This window comes from Anoplophora glabripennis, unplaced genomic scaffold (genome assembly GCF_000390285.2).
Source record: "Anoplophora glabripennis isolate ALB-LARVAE unplaced genomic scaffold, Agla_2.0 scaffold317, whole genome shotgun sequence".
Lineage (NCBI taxonomy): Eukaryota > Metazoa > Arthropoda > Insecta > Coleoptera > Cerambycidae > Anoplophora > Anoplophora glabripennis.
Window position 1 is genome coordinate 135361 of NW_019416468.1, and position 17678 is coordinate 153038.

Genomic DNA, 17678 nt, shown 5'->3' on the forward strand with positions numbered 1-17678 from the left:
TTTTAGAGAAAATTACAAAAAATGTCAAACGGTTAATCTTGTCGTAATTTTAGGACATGCCCTTCGCAGTGCATTTTATAAATTTACACCAACAGGATCCCCGTACCATTGTTATCCTCTTACACGTCAGTGTCAACCGCCCCCTGCAACACATAAAAGGAATAATCAAATCACGGCATTCCTCGCGTCAAAGGCCTCCGCAGCATCCCAGATCCAAACACCGTTTCCGTCCTCCACCCCCGTATATTATTATATTTGCCCTCACAATAGGCAATACCGACTTAATTAACTTACCCGAAACACAATTATCCCTTAATCAATCTCATCGCCGGCGAATCAGCTCTTGTTTGCCCCCCGACGACATCAAAACTTGTTTCGCCCCGTTAAGGGTTGAAATCGCGTAGTAGGCGGAACTAGACGCTCGCAAATCGAGGCGGCGGGCCTCCGCGCCAGATAGCGATTGTTTGGTAACAATTGAACAACTTAAATCCGACGCCAGACCGCCGGATCCGGTAACGGTCTCCTCGTCAACTAACGATGGGTGATTTACAGCCGAAGGACCTCATAAACGACACGAGTCTCTCGCAAAACCGCACGTCCTTCTTAATCGAGGACATCCTGTACAGGCAGAAGGGCGAGCAGACGTCGGGGCAGAGTTTGGACAAGGCCTACGATTTTTCGCAAAGTGCCGGGCAAAGTTTCAAGTTAAAGGACAGTGAGAAAGTGTATCCTCAGCCCGCCAAGGTGCTGGAGAAGCGGGCGGATAAGAGTGGTTATAGTTACTTCCAGTCGAACATGGTGCCGGGTGGTTGTGTGCAGGGGTACCAAGCGCCCGACAACGGGTACATACAGGTGATGGGGGCACTGGGCGCCTATCTGGGGACGCCGTACAAGAGTATGACGGATCCGTACTTTTTGACGCAAGGTACTGCAATCGTTTTGGTATGACGTGTACTGTTACATTTTTTATATTCCAATTTTCTGTAATATTATTTTCGGGGTAACTCTTTTTCATTTACCGTTTGGGAAAAACCAGCAACAGTATCCTAGATTTAACAAATATACAACAAATAAACATACAGAAGAATTATACAATTATAAATGGCATAACGATATTAAAGAAGTATCTACACGTTTGAGTATTCTCTTAAATGAAACTAAAGAAGTCGAAAATAAATCCAAACTGTTACAAATGTAAGAATGCACCACTCTGCACACAGGACACAGGAGAGTTTACATTATAATCATTTTTACTGCCTCTAAATTAAAATTGTAAATTTGTTCTTTAACGAAGGTAAATTCATTTATTATAAACATTTATGCTGAAATTAGAACAGCTTGTCCTGTTTGTTTTGAAACATTTATTTCGTCTATGTATGTTAAAGTGTTTTCACTAGTAGATGCTTTGTGAACTATTGAAATCCTTCAGTGGTTGAATTATTTTAAAAAATCGCTTCCAGCACTTGATGTACTTGCAGTAGGGAATTTTTTTTGCTAACAACTGATTTAGGAGATATGGACTCCTCAATCAGGCCGAGTATGTATCCCATTTACGCTAAAACGTTAAGTTAGAAATAACGTTTGTAAATAATATGCCGTAAACGGCGGCTATTTTATGTTGTACGTAGGTACCTGTTATTTGCGCTCTAAGTTGTATTTGTTTCATGTTTCATAACCTAAAAGAACTCTTTTAGTTGTATGTGCTTTTGTCTATTGAGTCGGGTATTTATAATAATTCTGCATTATTATCAAATAATATGTCGGTGAAATACATTCTCAAAGTTCGTCCGTAAAAACAGTTTTTTCTAAATATCTGGGGTTCTAATCAATATTTTGGAATAAAACAACATGCAAAATTACTTCTTATAAAAAAAACAGATATTTCATTAGTGATTTCTTGTTTGGGGGTTGCTACCCTTATTTTTTATTTCAAAAAAACTATATTTTTCAAACATTTTTTATATATAAAAAATTCATATTTGTTAAAAAAAATTAAAAGTATAACTTATGTAAACAAATTGACAAAATTAAATTCTCGAACAACCCCCTAGTGAGCGAAAAATGTCTATACGATTAGAATTAACATTACAAAATAAAAAATTTTTACTTTTTCTCTAATCATACGAATAATTTGTTCTATTAGCCTCAAACGGATTTAAACGGATGCAAACTACCCCTCATGTTCACCCCCAAATTCTATTTTGTATTTCTTGTAAAAATATTGTATATTATTGTAAAATTGTATTTCTGTGACATCTCGGGTTCTTATCAATATTTTGGAATGAAACGAAATGGAAATTACTTCTTATAAAAAAAACAGATATTTCACAAATAATTTTTTTTATTGGTCTAAAACGGATTTAAACTTATGCAAACTACCCCTGACGTTCATCCCTCAAAAACGGGTTCGGTAATTTCCATTTTGTTTCATTCCAAAATATTTATTAGAACCCGAGATATCACGGATATACTGTTTTTGAGGGTAAACATCAGGGGTAGTTTGCAATTGTTTAAATCCGTTTTAGACCAAGAGAAAAAATTATTCGTATGATTAGAGAAAAAGTAAAGACATTTTTCGCATACTAGAGGATTACTAGGGGGTTGTTAGCCCCCTAAAATGAGAAATTATTTTTGTCAATTTGTTTAAATAAATCATATTTTTAATATTTTGAATCAATATGAATTTTTTATATATAAAAAATGTTTGAAAATGTACTTAGTTTTCCTGAAATAAAAAATAAGGGTTGCAACCCCCAAACACGGGAATAACTTGTAAAACATTTTATTTTTTTAAAAGATGTAATTTCCATTTTATTTCATTTCAAAATATTGAGATGTCACATAAATACTGTTTTTGGAGGTGAACATGATGAGGCGTAGTTTGCATCCGTTTAAATCTGTTTGAGGCTAATAGAACAAATTATTCGTATGATTAGAGAAAAAGTAAAAACTTTTTATTTTGTAATTGTAATCGTACAGACATTTTTAGCACACTAGAGGGTTGTTCACCCCCTAAAAAGAGAACTTAATTTTGTCAATTTGTTTACTAAAATCATAGTTTTTATTTTTTTAACAAATATGAATTTTACTATATAAATAAGGGTAGCAACCTCCAAACACGGAATCTATTGTGAAACATTTGTTTTTTTATAAAAAACATTTTCCATTTTTTTCATTCGAAAATATTGATTAGAAGTCCAGATATTAAGAAAAAACTGTTTTGAGGGGCGAACTTTGAGGATGTATTTCACCCCCTAAATATGTTTTTCCGCCGATAAAAAAAAATATGTCATTTAATTTTTTATGTTCTACAACCGAGTCTATGTACAACAGATATAAAAATGTTGGAAATCGGAGAGTTCGAGTTGGGGTAGTTTCCTTGTTAGATCCTTCTTCGTTTGAATTAACCTAACAATAATTTTAGGGTAAATACTTACCTAAGTTACTTAAATTTTACAACTTAGGTACCTTCTATGTGCGTTTATAAAACCGGCAAGTAAATGTAAATTTAACAAGCCGTTCATTTTCATTACACAAATAACACGTATGTTAAACTATAGCAACACCAAATTCCTTGCCTTTAAGAAACTCTGTTATAATTTAATATAACGTGTTACAAACTATTTTATGTCGTACTTACCCGTTATTTACGAGTTTGCATTTGTTTCATGTTTCATAACCTAAAAGACATCGACATCTGTCAGTTATATGTGTTTTTGTCTAATACTGACTCTTGTTTATAATAATTTTGCATAATTATTATTAAAAATGTCAACATAAAAGCGTCTTCAAAAAACAACAAAATTGCAATACGAGTATTTGCTAAAAATGGTCTTAATTCCTCAATAACGTGCACGTTATATCTTAACAGTTAACGTTAACCTTAACGTTTAACTCTGAAATAACATAACTGTTATTATGATAAAATGGGATACATATTCGGCCTGAATGTAGCCTTCAGCTACCGTTGAAGATTTCCATGCATGCACCATGCATGCACCATGGAAAAGTGCATGCCACCGCATGCACTTTTAAAGTTGTGGTATCAGCTCCTTCAATTTGAGAAACGCAGCAACCTGTTTTGGCATTTTCCTAAATGTTTGAATTCCTATTAATTGGTTATGTGCTTTACTATTTGCATATAAAAAAAAATCTGTTACTGTCTATTTGCGTACGTCTTGCGGTACTATATTTCCGATATATGTCTAAATATTCGCTTACAATAAATGATCTTTTTTCTTTTGTTTTTGTATTTGGCAGAGTGATCAGCAATCTATTTGCCATATCTTCAATATCTCCATTTTATTGGAAGTAATTCATCACATCGACATTGCCACCTAAAATAATTATAGTCTTCGTTCACAGAAATATTTTGTACTAAATACGTATCACCAAAAAAATACACCAATAGTACATTTTCTGAAAAAGACAATATTATTGTCAGCCCGGTAATCAATAAATTTTTTAAATGTTTGCTGGAGTAGCTTCTACGATTTTTCTGGTAATAGGTAAATTACAATCTATGTATTTGCTTTGTTGATTCAATAATTTCTGACGGAGTTAATGTGAATTCTTCCATCTCAAATAAATAATTGTTCATGAAAGAAGTATCATACAACTTTAATAATACAGGCTATTACAAATTCGCTTCTCACTACAGGGATCTCGCAAACGGTAAGAGATACGAAGTAGCTTAAATGGGGTCAAAGTTGCACAATCAGGGGACCAACATTATGACTCTAAAAAATCAAGGCTAAATGTTTTATTGTAACGTATGATGGCAATAGTTAATAACTAGATTTCACAGGGTCTAACGATACTTACAGTGTACGATAATTCAATAAACATAGAAATTTAAATAAAAATTTTAGACGGAACGAATACATTGAAGATGAATTTTTCCAGACAAAACGTCTGAATCTGGTTCGAGCTGAGGCAGTACAGTATTAGGGGTCATGAAGGCTTGTAAAAAATGTAATAGAATTTCCAGGGTCGTATTTAAATGAATGAAGTGGATGATGGTCCTGGAGAGACGAAACGTTACATACAAAAATTGATTATGCCATTCGATAGCGGGCGAAAAGTTGCCATGAGAAAGTGTTCTTCTTTTTCCAATATCACCTCAAACAAGGCTGAAGTGAAACAAAAACGGATATCCAAATTTTCGGTTTCTCTAGATTACGAAACTTTGCCCCCAATTAAGCTACTTCGTATGTCCGTTTCCGATATCCCTGTAGTGAGAAGCGAATTTGTAACGGCCTGCATAAAATAAATAGCTTGGTTTGCTATTAAGATAAAATTTAAATTGATTAGCGAAAAATTTATGTGTTTTAACATGGCAGTAAAGTAGAGTTAATGCCTTGGCTGTTTTAATAGATTCGGCTGCGCCTCATCAGTTAAATACCAGCCGCGGCATTACTGCCTACTTAAACAAATAACTATTACTAACTGATAACAATCGATTTTCCAAATTTTGTACAAATTAATAACATCCGCCAATTCCTGTTAGCTAAAGTTACACTGTAAATAAATCGGTCTGAGTGAAAGCTGATTAAATTTATTGAGTGAAATTATTGAGTACATTTTCAGTCAATATTGGACATTTTGATAATTTTACACATTTTTGATAATATTTGAACTAAAACTGATAGTTTCACTCATAAAAATTTAGTTGAACCTTCTCATACTACTAGAGGAAAATTTCATTCAATCAGGTGGACATTGATACCTATATTATTAAGTGAATTGAGTGAAAATAAGTCAAATTTTTCTTACAGTGTATAATATTGTATTCAGTACATAATTTGTGGACAGTAACAGCAATGTTTGCCTACACTTATATACAGGGTGTCCGCGATTTTTGTAGCAGGACTTTCACAACTTGTACTAAAAGTCCTTTAAAAAAAAGTTAATGTAAACATATATGTATAGATGCGTCGTTTTCGATTTACAGAGTGTTCAAGTTTAAAATGAGAATTGATTTTTTATTCGTAAAACGAAAACCCCTTTTTAGACTTTGTTGAAACTTGGCAACTTTGTTTGTAATAATAATACTCATTTTCTCACATAATTTAATTTGTCCTATTTTCTCCAGTGGCGTCACAACAAGATACCAGCTTGATAAAAATAGAAAAAAATATGGTACGCCACTGCTTTTTGGTAAGTTTGAAATTTTTCTCAGATTTAGCTATCAAAAATACAACTTTTTTGTTATTTACTTTTTTTCCTATCTCGCTTTGTTTAGACAGAAATAAAACTTTTTGTTTCACACAGTTTATTGTAAGATAATAAAAAAAAAAAACAACACGGTATGGAAAAACAACTTATTGTATAAATAGACCTCAAAGGAGCTGTTCGAAATGCCCGCCATTTCGTTCTACACACAAATTACAGCGACGTATCAAAGACCGCCTAACGTCTCTCAAATGATGTGGAGTTATTCTGAGAGCAGCGTTCCGGATTCGTCGTACAAGTTCCTCTTGCGAGTTAACAGGCGTAGAGTAAACTGCATCCTTAATAAATCCCCAAACAAAAAAATCCAAAGGTGTTAGATCAGGCGATCGCGGAGGCCACCCAACTGGACCTCCACGATCCACCCATCTCTGTGGATACTCTGTATTCAGCCAGTTTCGTACCACCAAAGAGTACTGGGAAGGGCATCCATCTAATTGAAAAAACGAGTCTATTCTTTGTTGAAAAGGAACATCGTCTAGCATGTTATCATGCTGGGTAGTTAAAAATTCAAGAAATAATTGACCGCTTAATCTATTGGGCAGGATGTAAGGTCCCAACAAAAAATCCTTGGCAACTCAAAAACAGACATATTCACGGCACACTTTGTAACAAGTAAATAAATAAATTAAGCAAATCTCGAACCTATTCATGAAAATGTTTTATTTCTGACTAAACAAAGCGAGATAGGAAAAAAATTAAATAACAAAAAAAGTTGTATTTTTGATAGCTAAATCTGAGAAAAATTTCAAACTTACCAAAAAGCAGTGGCGTACCATATTTTTTTCTATTTTTATCAAGCTGGTATCTTGTTGTGACGCCACTGGAGAAAATAGGACAAATTAAATTACGTGAGAAAATGAGTATTATTATTACAAACAAAGTTGCCAAGTTTCAATAAAGTCTAAAAACGGGTTTTCGTTTTACGAATAAAAAATCAATTCTCATTTTAAACTTGAACACTCTATAAATCGAAAACGACGCATCTACACATATATGTTTACATGGACTTTTTTTTAAAGGACTTTTAGTACAAGTTGTGAAAGTCCTGCTACAAAAAACGCGGACACCCTGTATAATAAAAAAAAAATAAAAATTTATGTTGAGTCATTTCAATGCGATTAATGTACGTATTGTATTGGGGATTCCATATAACTAAGGCAAAATTAATTTTACAATACAATCGAATAATTGAGGCATAGGTATATTGCTCGTAGAGTCGTTGTTTCTGCAATACATATCACCAGTCTTTTATCTTGTACATGGGACAAAATATCTTTTACATATAACGATTGAATTTTATATGGACGTAGGTAATTTTTCTCGTTTGCAAATTTTTTCAATAGAATATCGACTATTATTATGATTTAAAGCCCTCTGTTGTGTCGAATTTATTGGATTTTCCACCATATCTAACATGACATTCAAAGAATTTTCTTCATTTGTAACGCTTTCTGGTCTTCCACTTTTTCGTCGACCTGTAACATCTCCAGTTTCATGAAAACCCTGCAATGTTTTTGGAGCTGTTGATTTAGAAATACGTTCCCCATCAGGATGCAATTCATGAAAAATATCTACTACTTCGTCACAACTTCTTCTTCTATCACTAGGTATATCCTATGATCATTAAAACTACAATAGGCTCGGTTTCACTTAAATGTGCCATTTTTGCGAGAAAAATATTCACACTAAACGTATTTTTGACATCTGTGGTCAAGATAATCAGTATTAGACAAAAAAACGACGCGGCGCTGTTCTTGAGAAACTTTCAAAGATTTTTCTGGAATATATTAAAAAGCGCATAATTAAATCGTAATATACACCCTCGAAAACCTATAAAATGATACGTTTAATGCTCATAAATATTCAACTCTCGGAAAACTATATAAGATTTCCCAAGAATTTACCACAATTTTTTTTAATAATTCACTTTTGTTATTTAAAAATGAATTGACCATTATTTTGGCTCCAAAACATTAATTTTCGCATAATCTGTATTTCATTTAAAAAATATACGGGAAAACTATTGGGAAAATTTTCATAGGAGCAATTTTGTAGGAAATTTAATTTTGAACAACTTTTATTTGAAACTTTTTTAGAGCATCTTCATTGAAATATTGGTAGTTTTTTTATAAAAAAAAAACGCAAAAAATCATATCTCAAAATGCTAACGGTTGCGTATATGACAAAATCATGTTTTCTGACCTCAAAACCTACACTTTTCTATAAAAAAAATCTCAAAGTAAAAAAATTCCATCATTTTTTCCTTGTTTTCTTGGACTATTCGAAAAATATAGAGTTTAGAATCACGGCTACTGCATTATTTTATTTTCCTGTCATTAAACATTGCACTATTAAATTACAAATAAATAATAACTTTTTTTAACTTTTTTTAGTTCAATTTTTGCAAGCTCAGGTTTAAATATTTTTTTATAGCAGTTTGTAAAACCACCCTCTTAAACCTTGCAAATTCATTAAATTAAAAGTTAAATATTACAGTATGCCGTAATTCCCATACTTGGGTAAAATATTAACAGTTTCAATAGGGGTTGGTAAAACTGCCATCCTAGACCTTGCGAATTCAAAAATTTACCGGAGTTTAAAATTAGAAAAAGCGGAAGAACTAATGATTCTATTATTATTCCAGGTATACCATTCCATCACGCTCTATTTGGAGGAAATGCTAGTGAGATATCCCTCAACGCCCTCAAACATTGTAGGAGAAGAAAAGCTAGGACTGTTTTCAGTGACCCGCAGCTTACAGGTAAGTTTCAAAGAATTTTGAAGTTAGAACAGACGTTTTGATCAAATTATCATTATTTTAACACACTTTTTAATTTCAGCCATCTCCTAATAATGCTCACCTTAGAATTGTTGCATGACTTAGACTAACTTATGAAAACTGACAAAATTATTATCTCCCTGTTCTGTCTCCATTAAAATATTTTTCAATATTAGGAATAACTTTATTTTGAGGATAAAAACAATTCATGTATCAATATTTTCATGTTTTGTAGGTTTAGAAAAGCGTTTTTCCGCACAGAGGTATCTCTCGACGCCAGAGAGAGTAGAGCTTGCCAGCGCATTGAGTTTGAGCGAAACTCAAGTAAAGACGTGGTTCCAAAACAGGAGGATGAAGCACAAAAAGCAAATGAGGAAGATGCAAGAAGAAAAAGCCAATTCTTCTGTTTCAGTCAAACTGACGGTGGCGGCGCCCGAGAAAATGCACGGTAATTTTTTTGTTTGCGAAAATTCTAGATAGTGATCTAAGTTACTCTTGAGTTGAAATAATTGTATCTATGTATTCATTGTGTTTTTTTTTTACTTTTATTTATTTATTTATTTATTTCAAATTCATGCCAAATGCACAAAAGAGTTTACAAACGTCCGAACGATATGTGACAGATAGCGGTTTGTAAAATTGTTTTTCCAGCGCATGTTTGATATCATTTAGAAAGCGAACACCACAAACTAAAGTCAGAGGCTGAAAGTTTTCTCATTTTTTCTCAAAAATTTCGTTGTGCAAAGGCATACAAATTTCATATGGTTGGAAAGATGATAAAAACATAAATCAAAACATGCAAAAAAAATTATACAATCCCCTTTAAAAGAATATCGATGACGTCACCACTCATTCTACAGTGTGACAAAAAAAGTTGTGCGTCAGTATGAAAAGAATAACACCCCATTTAAAAATATATAAACTTTACAGGGTCTCCAAAAATGGGTAACCGAGTTATGGCTCGGGGCCTTTATACTCAAACAGACTGTATGCACAGGGAATATGGGGACACCCTGTACAGTAAGAAACTGAATAATCAACCCAGTGGCGTCTTGTCGTATGAAGCAACTGAGGCCGGATCTCAATGTAAAATTTTACTATCACACCGTATATTTTAATACCTACTCTTCTACTATTAACATAAATAAACAGTTAGGTAAACTAATTTTCAATTACCTATTACATTTTCAAAAATCAAAATAACAGTATAAAATAATGTGATTTAGGAGGGAATTGAGGCCGGCTCAAAACTGCTTATAGCTTCAGTGTTTCAGTTCCCGNTACAATAAGACAACCACATTATATATTTCTTTTATTATATCAGAAATTAGTTTCACAACGAAATAATAGGTATTTAAATATTACTGTTTTCTATTAGACCACCATCATAGGGTATGCACTGTTTAATCCGTCTCCTCTTATTTATTTATTTATAACTATTAATGTTATTACACAAAGTGTTTACACACGACAAAACCAGGAAATTATTCCACTAAGTACATCATATTATAATAAAATTATTATTGAAAAACATGTAAGAGTGTATAAGACAACATAATAGTATACAAACAAAAGTAAAATATCAATATTACAATATCATATAGGGAATAATACAAGTAAATGATTTAAAATGAGATAAAAATTATATAAATTAAAATACAAGATTAATATAAAAGTAATACAATTAGAAAAGAACGATAAATTAAATATGGCTAAAATCACTTGTTAAAAACTGTTCAATGTTATAAAAAGCATTTTGTAAAAGATAATTTTTCATTTTACTTTTAAATTGTTTATAATTCAGATTTCTCACATGCAATGGGATAACATTAAAAAAATGTACACCAATGTAACCCGTTCCAGTTCTTGTTTTACTCAATCTTTAAAAATTTACAAACGTCTTTGAGATAGATTGAAAACGAACTTAATATTTTGTACAGAGACGAACAATTTCGTAATTTAGAAGTTCAAAAAACGATAGAAATATTAAATATACAAGGAATTTAAGGTATTTTCGGAAACATAAAAATTGTTATGCCCAGTTTTAACAATTCCCGCAACAAGTCTCTCTGTATAGAAAGAAACTTTTTGTATCCTAAGCGCATTAAGACTTAGGTACCTACTTAAAAAATACGATGACATAAGAGCGCTTAAACGCTTATCAGTGCGCTTATCAGTGATGACGATAGAAAAAAAACTATTGCAAAGTCTTAGTGCCGATCCTCAATTTTATGAAGACATGATAAGTAAATTTGCAAATTTAAAAGACGGACGAATAAACATGTGTTATAAAAAAATTCACTATGTTTTTAAAATATTTTGTTAAAAGTGGAGGAAAACGAAAAGCTTTATATGTTAATAGATAAGTTGGCTGGCTACCTTATGAAAATCATTTTTTATATTTTTTCATATTTTTTAATATTCTTAAACCAAGTAGGAACAGTTTTGTTAATTATTAGGTAAACATATCACTTTGTTTTCTTTTCTGTTACTTAATTTTATTGTAAATACATTTTTTAAAGTTTTGATGTTATTATTAATAATACAATTTTTTGGTTTACATTTATAGTAGGGCTGTTGGCGAAGATCTCCATAATAAATAATGACGTGGAAATTCCTATTTATTATTTGAGACCGAATTAATAAAATATCCTAATAGTTGCGTATTATTTTGTAGGTATAAAATCTGAATGAAAATCCTACTCATGAATATCAGTTTTTCTATAATATTGTGAATGCAATTAAAAATTTCCACATGCATTTATTTCAAATAAATACCAATTTTTGCAAATAGGAAAGTAGGAACTGGTTGTCTCTAACATTGCTCGAATCTTTTATAAATTACTATTTTAAGTAGTTTATTTTTATATTTTCACCAGATTACTCTCCTAACTTTACATTAAAGTAAATTGAGGGAACATTTCATTAACCCAGAACCGAAAGATGGTCCTTGTGGTCGGACGACGAGAATCTTGCTTCTTTGAGATGTCCACTCCTTCCTATAATTTAATAAGAAATTACGCCAACATAATTTGATTTCCTCGTATGTTGGGCCATGATTGCTTAGTACCCAAAATATATAAAACATTTAAAAAAAAATTGAGATTTACACTCAAGTAAACCGATTGCATCTGCATTGCTATTTCATTGCAACAAAACGTTTTTCAGTGCAAGCAACGTCCTTAGCGGCGTCTTTTTTTCGAATTGATTCTCTTTATTTCAAAAGCGCTTTGGTGCCTTTTGTAAACTGTTAATTGCGCCACGCGAATTGCTGTCACCGTTTCCTGGCAGCCTTTTGTGTATATGAAAAGTATTGAGGGATGCAACTCGGGGGTAATACGAAATTAATGATGCCCCTCGGGAGTTGTTAGAAATCGGACCACCACGGCGTTACGTCTCCCTAAGCCGATTTTTCCAACTAACGTTTCTCGGCGATTAAAGCGGAAATATGATACGATTATTATGTCTAATTTGAGTCTTGCTCTTTTATCGGCTACTGGATTGGTTTGTGTTAAATTTAGAACCCGATCAGAGTGGGAAAAAGATTACACTCTCCATAATGATGACTGTTTTCCATTTTTATACTTCCATACCTTTAATTTAGTTATTTTCATTGTTAGCTGTTTCTAAAATAATGTTCGTCGAATAACTGTCGTATTGAGATAAAACAATTATCAAATCAAAGAAAGAGAAAATTTTGAAACCGGCTTCGTTGTGAAGAGCTCGTAGAAATTTCATAGACACGCTTTACAACGTTTTTTGCCCGTCATAATACAGGGTGTTCCGAAAAGTTGGTACAAAATTTAAGGGGGTGAAAGTAGAGCCTAAAATAGTAAAAAAAGTTCCTATAAACATTGGCCCTCCGGAGCACCGTTACTGAGATACGGCCTTCCAAAGGGGTCTTATCATTTGGATATTTTTTAAAATAACTTTCTTTCTGATTAAGATAACGAAATGAAAATTGTAGGCAATAATCATACCATAAGGGTTTTTAACTACCATAAGTTTCATCAAAATCGGTTATAAATAAAGTCAGTTTTGTAACTACCCTTAACAGAAATTTTTCGAATTTTTTTTATTCCTTTGAATTATGAAGCAAATTATATTATTTTTTAATTCATTAAACTTTTTTGAAGAAAAAATGTCTACTTTTTTTCGAATTATGCATAGTTTAGTTAGAAATAAATATTTTTTAAATAATGTATGGCTCAGAACAGTAAAATTTTTTAAAACATTTTTACTTAGTAGGCATCTTTCATAGTGACAGTTTCATGGTAATGATACTAATGATTTTTTTACAACCATCAACCATCATGCTTTTATTAATTAAAATTTTTATTTTTTATATTTATTACTACAAAAAAATCTTGTGAGTAAAATATACAGGGTGTCGCAGTTTTAATCAAATACTGGAACATATAGAACAACAAAAAATAGTACTTATTTTGAAATCTCAATCGTTTTCGAGATACAGGGTGTTAAATGTTTTCAAAAAATTTCATTTACTGAAATATGCTCTGAAATAATAGAGGTATTTGACCTAAACGTTATATTAGGTCATGTTGGGTCATATTTCTATTAAAAGCTTTAATACCAATAGTCTTGCACAAGCATTGGCGGAGATACCGGGATATACCGTCATTAAAAACTTAAAAATTGCAAAACCATTGAATATTTCGTAACTTCGATAACTTCATTTGATTCCCTATTGTATTTTAAAGAAAAATTATCACCCGTTTCATTCGAAAAACAAATAATTTTTGAGTTATTGTTATTTTTTTAGTCTAAATTAAGCTTAATATACAGTTGAATAAAAATAATATAATTCTAAAACAAATCATTTCACAAAAAAAAATCATAGGAATTATTTGTTGCAAATACAGTTTCAAATGTAATCGTTAATTATAAAAAAAGGATATCTAGTAACGGACAAATTTTTAAAAGAATTTTAGAAAAATTACCGAATTTTAGAAAATATTCAGTTGTATGGAAATGTTCTTGATGACGCATGACGGTACTTCTCAGTATCGCCGTCACTGGTTGAGTGCGAGTCTTAATATTATAGTATTTTACGAAAACTCGACAAAATTTAATGTACACCAAATTTAGTACAAATGCCTCTATTACACAGGACGACAAGATTTTAACCCAACAACACGAATATACTTTCCCAAAAGATTATGGTGCGTTGAATTCGAATCCAATTTCTCAATTGGCTCTGGTTTTCGAGATATCCTAACCTAAAAGTGCCAAAATCGCAATTTTTTTACATATTTGAGGTTATGTTACATGGAAAGGTAAGTTTTTTGCTGAAACCGTTAATGGGGTCTTAAAAGTAGGTAGGTACTATATTTAGGTACTCATTAAAACGCACTTCGATTTATCTCAATATCATTTTTCGTCTGAGAAATCGCATGTTGAAAATTAGTAGTTTGACTTATTTCTCAATTTTTAGTGTTTATGGGTTTGAAGTTTATGGGTTAAGGGTTTATGGACTTCATAGGGTTTTTGGGCTTAGGGTTAATGAGTTCGGGATTGAGCATATTAGCTTCTTTTGCGCGTAAATGTATCTCCAGATTGATACCTATAATGCGTAAAATATCGGCCATATATCGAATTTTTGGTCAAATGTCGATCTGTGTTATTTAAGAGGATACTTATAAGAATTAAAATTTTTATGATTTTAACACCCTATATCTCGAAAACGATTGGAATTTCGAAATAAGATAATAAAACAAGATCCATCCACTACTTTTAGTTGTAAGACTCATAGTCAGATAATAAATTATCCATGTTATCCATAATAACACCTCAGAATATGCATCACAGTAATGGCTAATGATGTTCTACACTACATGCCTCGTTGACTAGTCGCAGTTGCACATTAAGTACCTAGTGCCATAATATTTAAATTTTAGGATAAGAATTTAGTTCCTAGAAATGGTTGTTTATGCTTGAAATTATATTATTCGTTTCAATTACCTATTAAGATTACTTATTTGTTCTATATCATATATTTAGGATTTTTAACGTAATATTCTCCAATTTTTTTTTTATATAAATAATTATTTAATTCTGGTGAACAACTAATTAAATTTTCACATTTATATCAATTCGTGACATATTCTGACAAAATGTTGTGAAATAATTAATATAACAATAAATATTTGATATTTTCAAAAATCTGAAGGTTTCTATTGCTTTCAAGAAAGTATTTTCCTTCAGTGTAAACTAAAAAAATAAATATCTATTTGTATCCAATGTTCTCGAATTCTGCCTTGTTTCCATCGAACTTTCCCAACGTTCGGAAAGCTTTACTTGTCGCCAGGAATGTACCAGATTTTCAACATCAATTAAAGCAAGTTCTGCACCTAATGAACTAAATTACGACGTAAGATGGCGGGTGAGACCGAAAGATCGGGCTCCCACTTAGAAACAAATTTAGCCAACTTGATGGGGTTGCCTCCACCCCTACTCCCCCGTTTAAGGTCGAAAGCAGGTAACGCGCCGACAGTGGCGTGTCAGAAAAGGGGCTATATGAAAATATATTAAATAATAGTGGACTTGCAGTGAAAATTATGATATTGACAGATGTAAACTTAAAAATTGCAGCCTGAGTAACGTTTTCTGTTTTCTTTGTTTAGGTATAGGTCCAGAAGTGGGGGGAGTGTGTCAAGAGAAGTCCATGAACGCAAGCAGTTCGGGTCTTTCCGTAACTAATTCCGACGTGAGCGACTGTGAAAGCGACATAGATATCGTCGGAGATACGAAACAGTTAGGTTATTCATACAAAGGTGCTTAATATGGTTTTCTGTTTTTAAATCAACAGTTTTAAATTAACAATCTCCTACAAAATACATTTTACATCAAAATTTAAATTTTAAGCTGCATATTGTTGTTTATTTCATTTAAATTGAAATTAACTGTGAATTTCAGTTAATAACAGAAAAAACGACGCAAATAAAAGAACAAGTTGTTCAGAAAAGATGAGATTAAAGTATGATTCGAGAAGAGATTTCCTAATTTAACTGCTGCACTTCACAGGGTGAATCAGATTAGCAGTTCGAGAAAATCAATTAAATGTGGTGTGTTAATTTTGATACGAAGTGTATATTGGCAGATAAATATATTTTTTGTTTGTACTTACTTCTTATTTTCTTTAAAAATTGTTATACATTTTTGTTTTTGTTGCAAGTCTTATATCCTTATTATTAGATAAACTTTATTTACGTATTGAATCCTATTAGATAGTTAGAGTGGTTTTGTATAAGAATGTTGTTTTTTTTGTTGGTGTTACGAATATAAGATGAACATAGTTGTCAATTAATAACATTTATTTCTAAAAAGAAAATATTCAACCAATACACAGATTTTTGCCATTGGCCTGGTATATTTAATAGCCACAGGAATGTGGTGAACTATTTAAGATAGTGAGTGAATCAAATTACAAGAAAGTTGCACAGTGTTTTACTGAAACTTTTCCTGAAAAACTGGACAATTGTCAGCTTATACCTTCTAATGCAATTAAAAAATACCTACTTAATTCAAAAGTACCAGCAATATTAACAAATTTTTTAACATTCCCGCATTTTTGTGCGTAAGGAATATAAGACTACCACTTTGTTACCCTTTTATTTATTTGTGTATAGTGTAAATAGCATATTTGTAATTAGTAGCTTAGAACTTTAGTAAGGTACAAGGTTGAATTAATTTGTAAAAACTAAAAACTAGTCATATAGACTTAATCGTATACTTAACTACTTAAGATTAAATATAACTTACCCAATTATAAATATTATTAATAAATCAGATAAAACAATTAACTTTTGTCTTCATTTTGTATCTTCTAGGTAATAAAGATTGTGGTAGAAATACAGCAAATTTTAGTTTATCTGTAAGTTCGAATGTTACTGTAAATGTTTATAACAAAATATAATATTTATTAGTCAAATTACAATTTTTAGGTATACCTGAATTAATTCTGTAAACAGTAACTTATTTAATAAACAACAAGTGTAAACCAACACTTACAGTATTTACAAGTTTTTATCTAAAGGTCGTCCCAAAATCAAATGAAGTCTTCATTTCTGTGGCCTCTTTAGACACTTCCAAGAATGTCATTCATTAATTCAATGTTCCGAATTACTAAAGGTTATCATACACCTCTAAAACAGTACGTAGGAATTTAAGAAATGCGGTTTACAAATACTGTTATTAGACATTTGCGTGCAGTCAGTAACGTCTTTAAGAAATTTTATAATAATTTAATTACTAAATAAATAAAAAATATCAGAATATTATTAACATTTCGCAATTTGCGACTATAGTCCTTTTTTTGCGACTGAATATTGGTGAATATCCGACTCGCAGTTATCTCGTTTGTTCTTAGTTGTCATCATATGGTAATTTAAATCTCTTCATTCTCTCATACTACACATACTAAGTACAACATACGACTTCACTCGCGAAAAAAGCTTTATGTGAATCCTGTTGGAAAAATAGTAGATTCTGAAAAAAATACAACAAAGTATTATCATTAAGTATATAAGCCACGTTTAATTAATAATTACTAGGAAGAAGCAAACGTAAACGTAGTTATATTACTGCAACAGAGAAGATATGAGATGTACCATATAGTGTATGGACCGCTTTAAAGGAAGCGCTG

At 31.5% G+C, this 17678-nt stretch overlaps 1 protein-coding gene across 1 annotated transcript; it reads left to right on the top strand.

Moving 5' to 3' along the window:
* Positions 1-537: 537 nt before the first annotated feature.
* Positions 538-16836, top strand: LOC108906978 (brain-specific homeobox protein). Its single transcript, XM_023454624.1, has 5 exons — positions 538-925; positions 8879-8995; positions 9249-9461; positions 15658-15807; positions 15950-16836. The coding sequence occupies exons 1-5, from the start codon at positions 538-540 to the stop codon at positions 16039-16041; spliced, it is 960 nt and encodes a 319-aa protein (XP_023310392.1). The 3' UTR covers positions 16042-16836.
* Positions 16837-17678: the final 842 nt, after the last annotated feature.

Excerpts from the sequence above, each read along its gene's own strand:
- LOC108906978 (XM_023454624.1), top strand. The coding sequence starts at position 538 with ATGGGTGATTTACAGCCGAAGGACCTCATAAACGACACGAGTCTCTCG. Across the intron at positions 926-8,878 it reads TCCGTACTTTTTGACGCAAG|GTATACCATTCCATCACGCT; the intron begins GTACTGCAATCG and ends TTATTATTCCAG. Across the intron at positions 15,808-15,949 it reads GTTAGGTTATTCATACAAAG|TTAATAACAGAAAAAACGAC; the intron begins GTGCTTAATATG and ends TGTGAATTTCAG.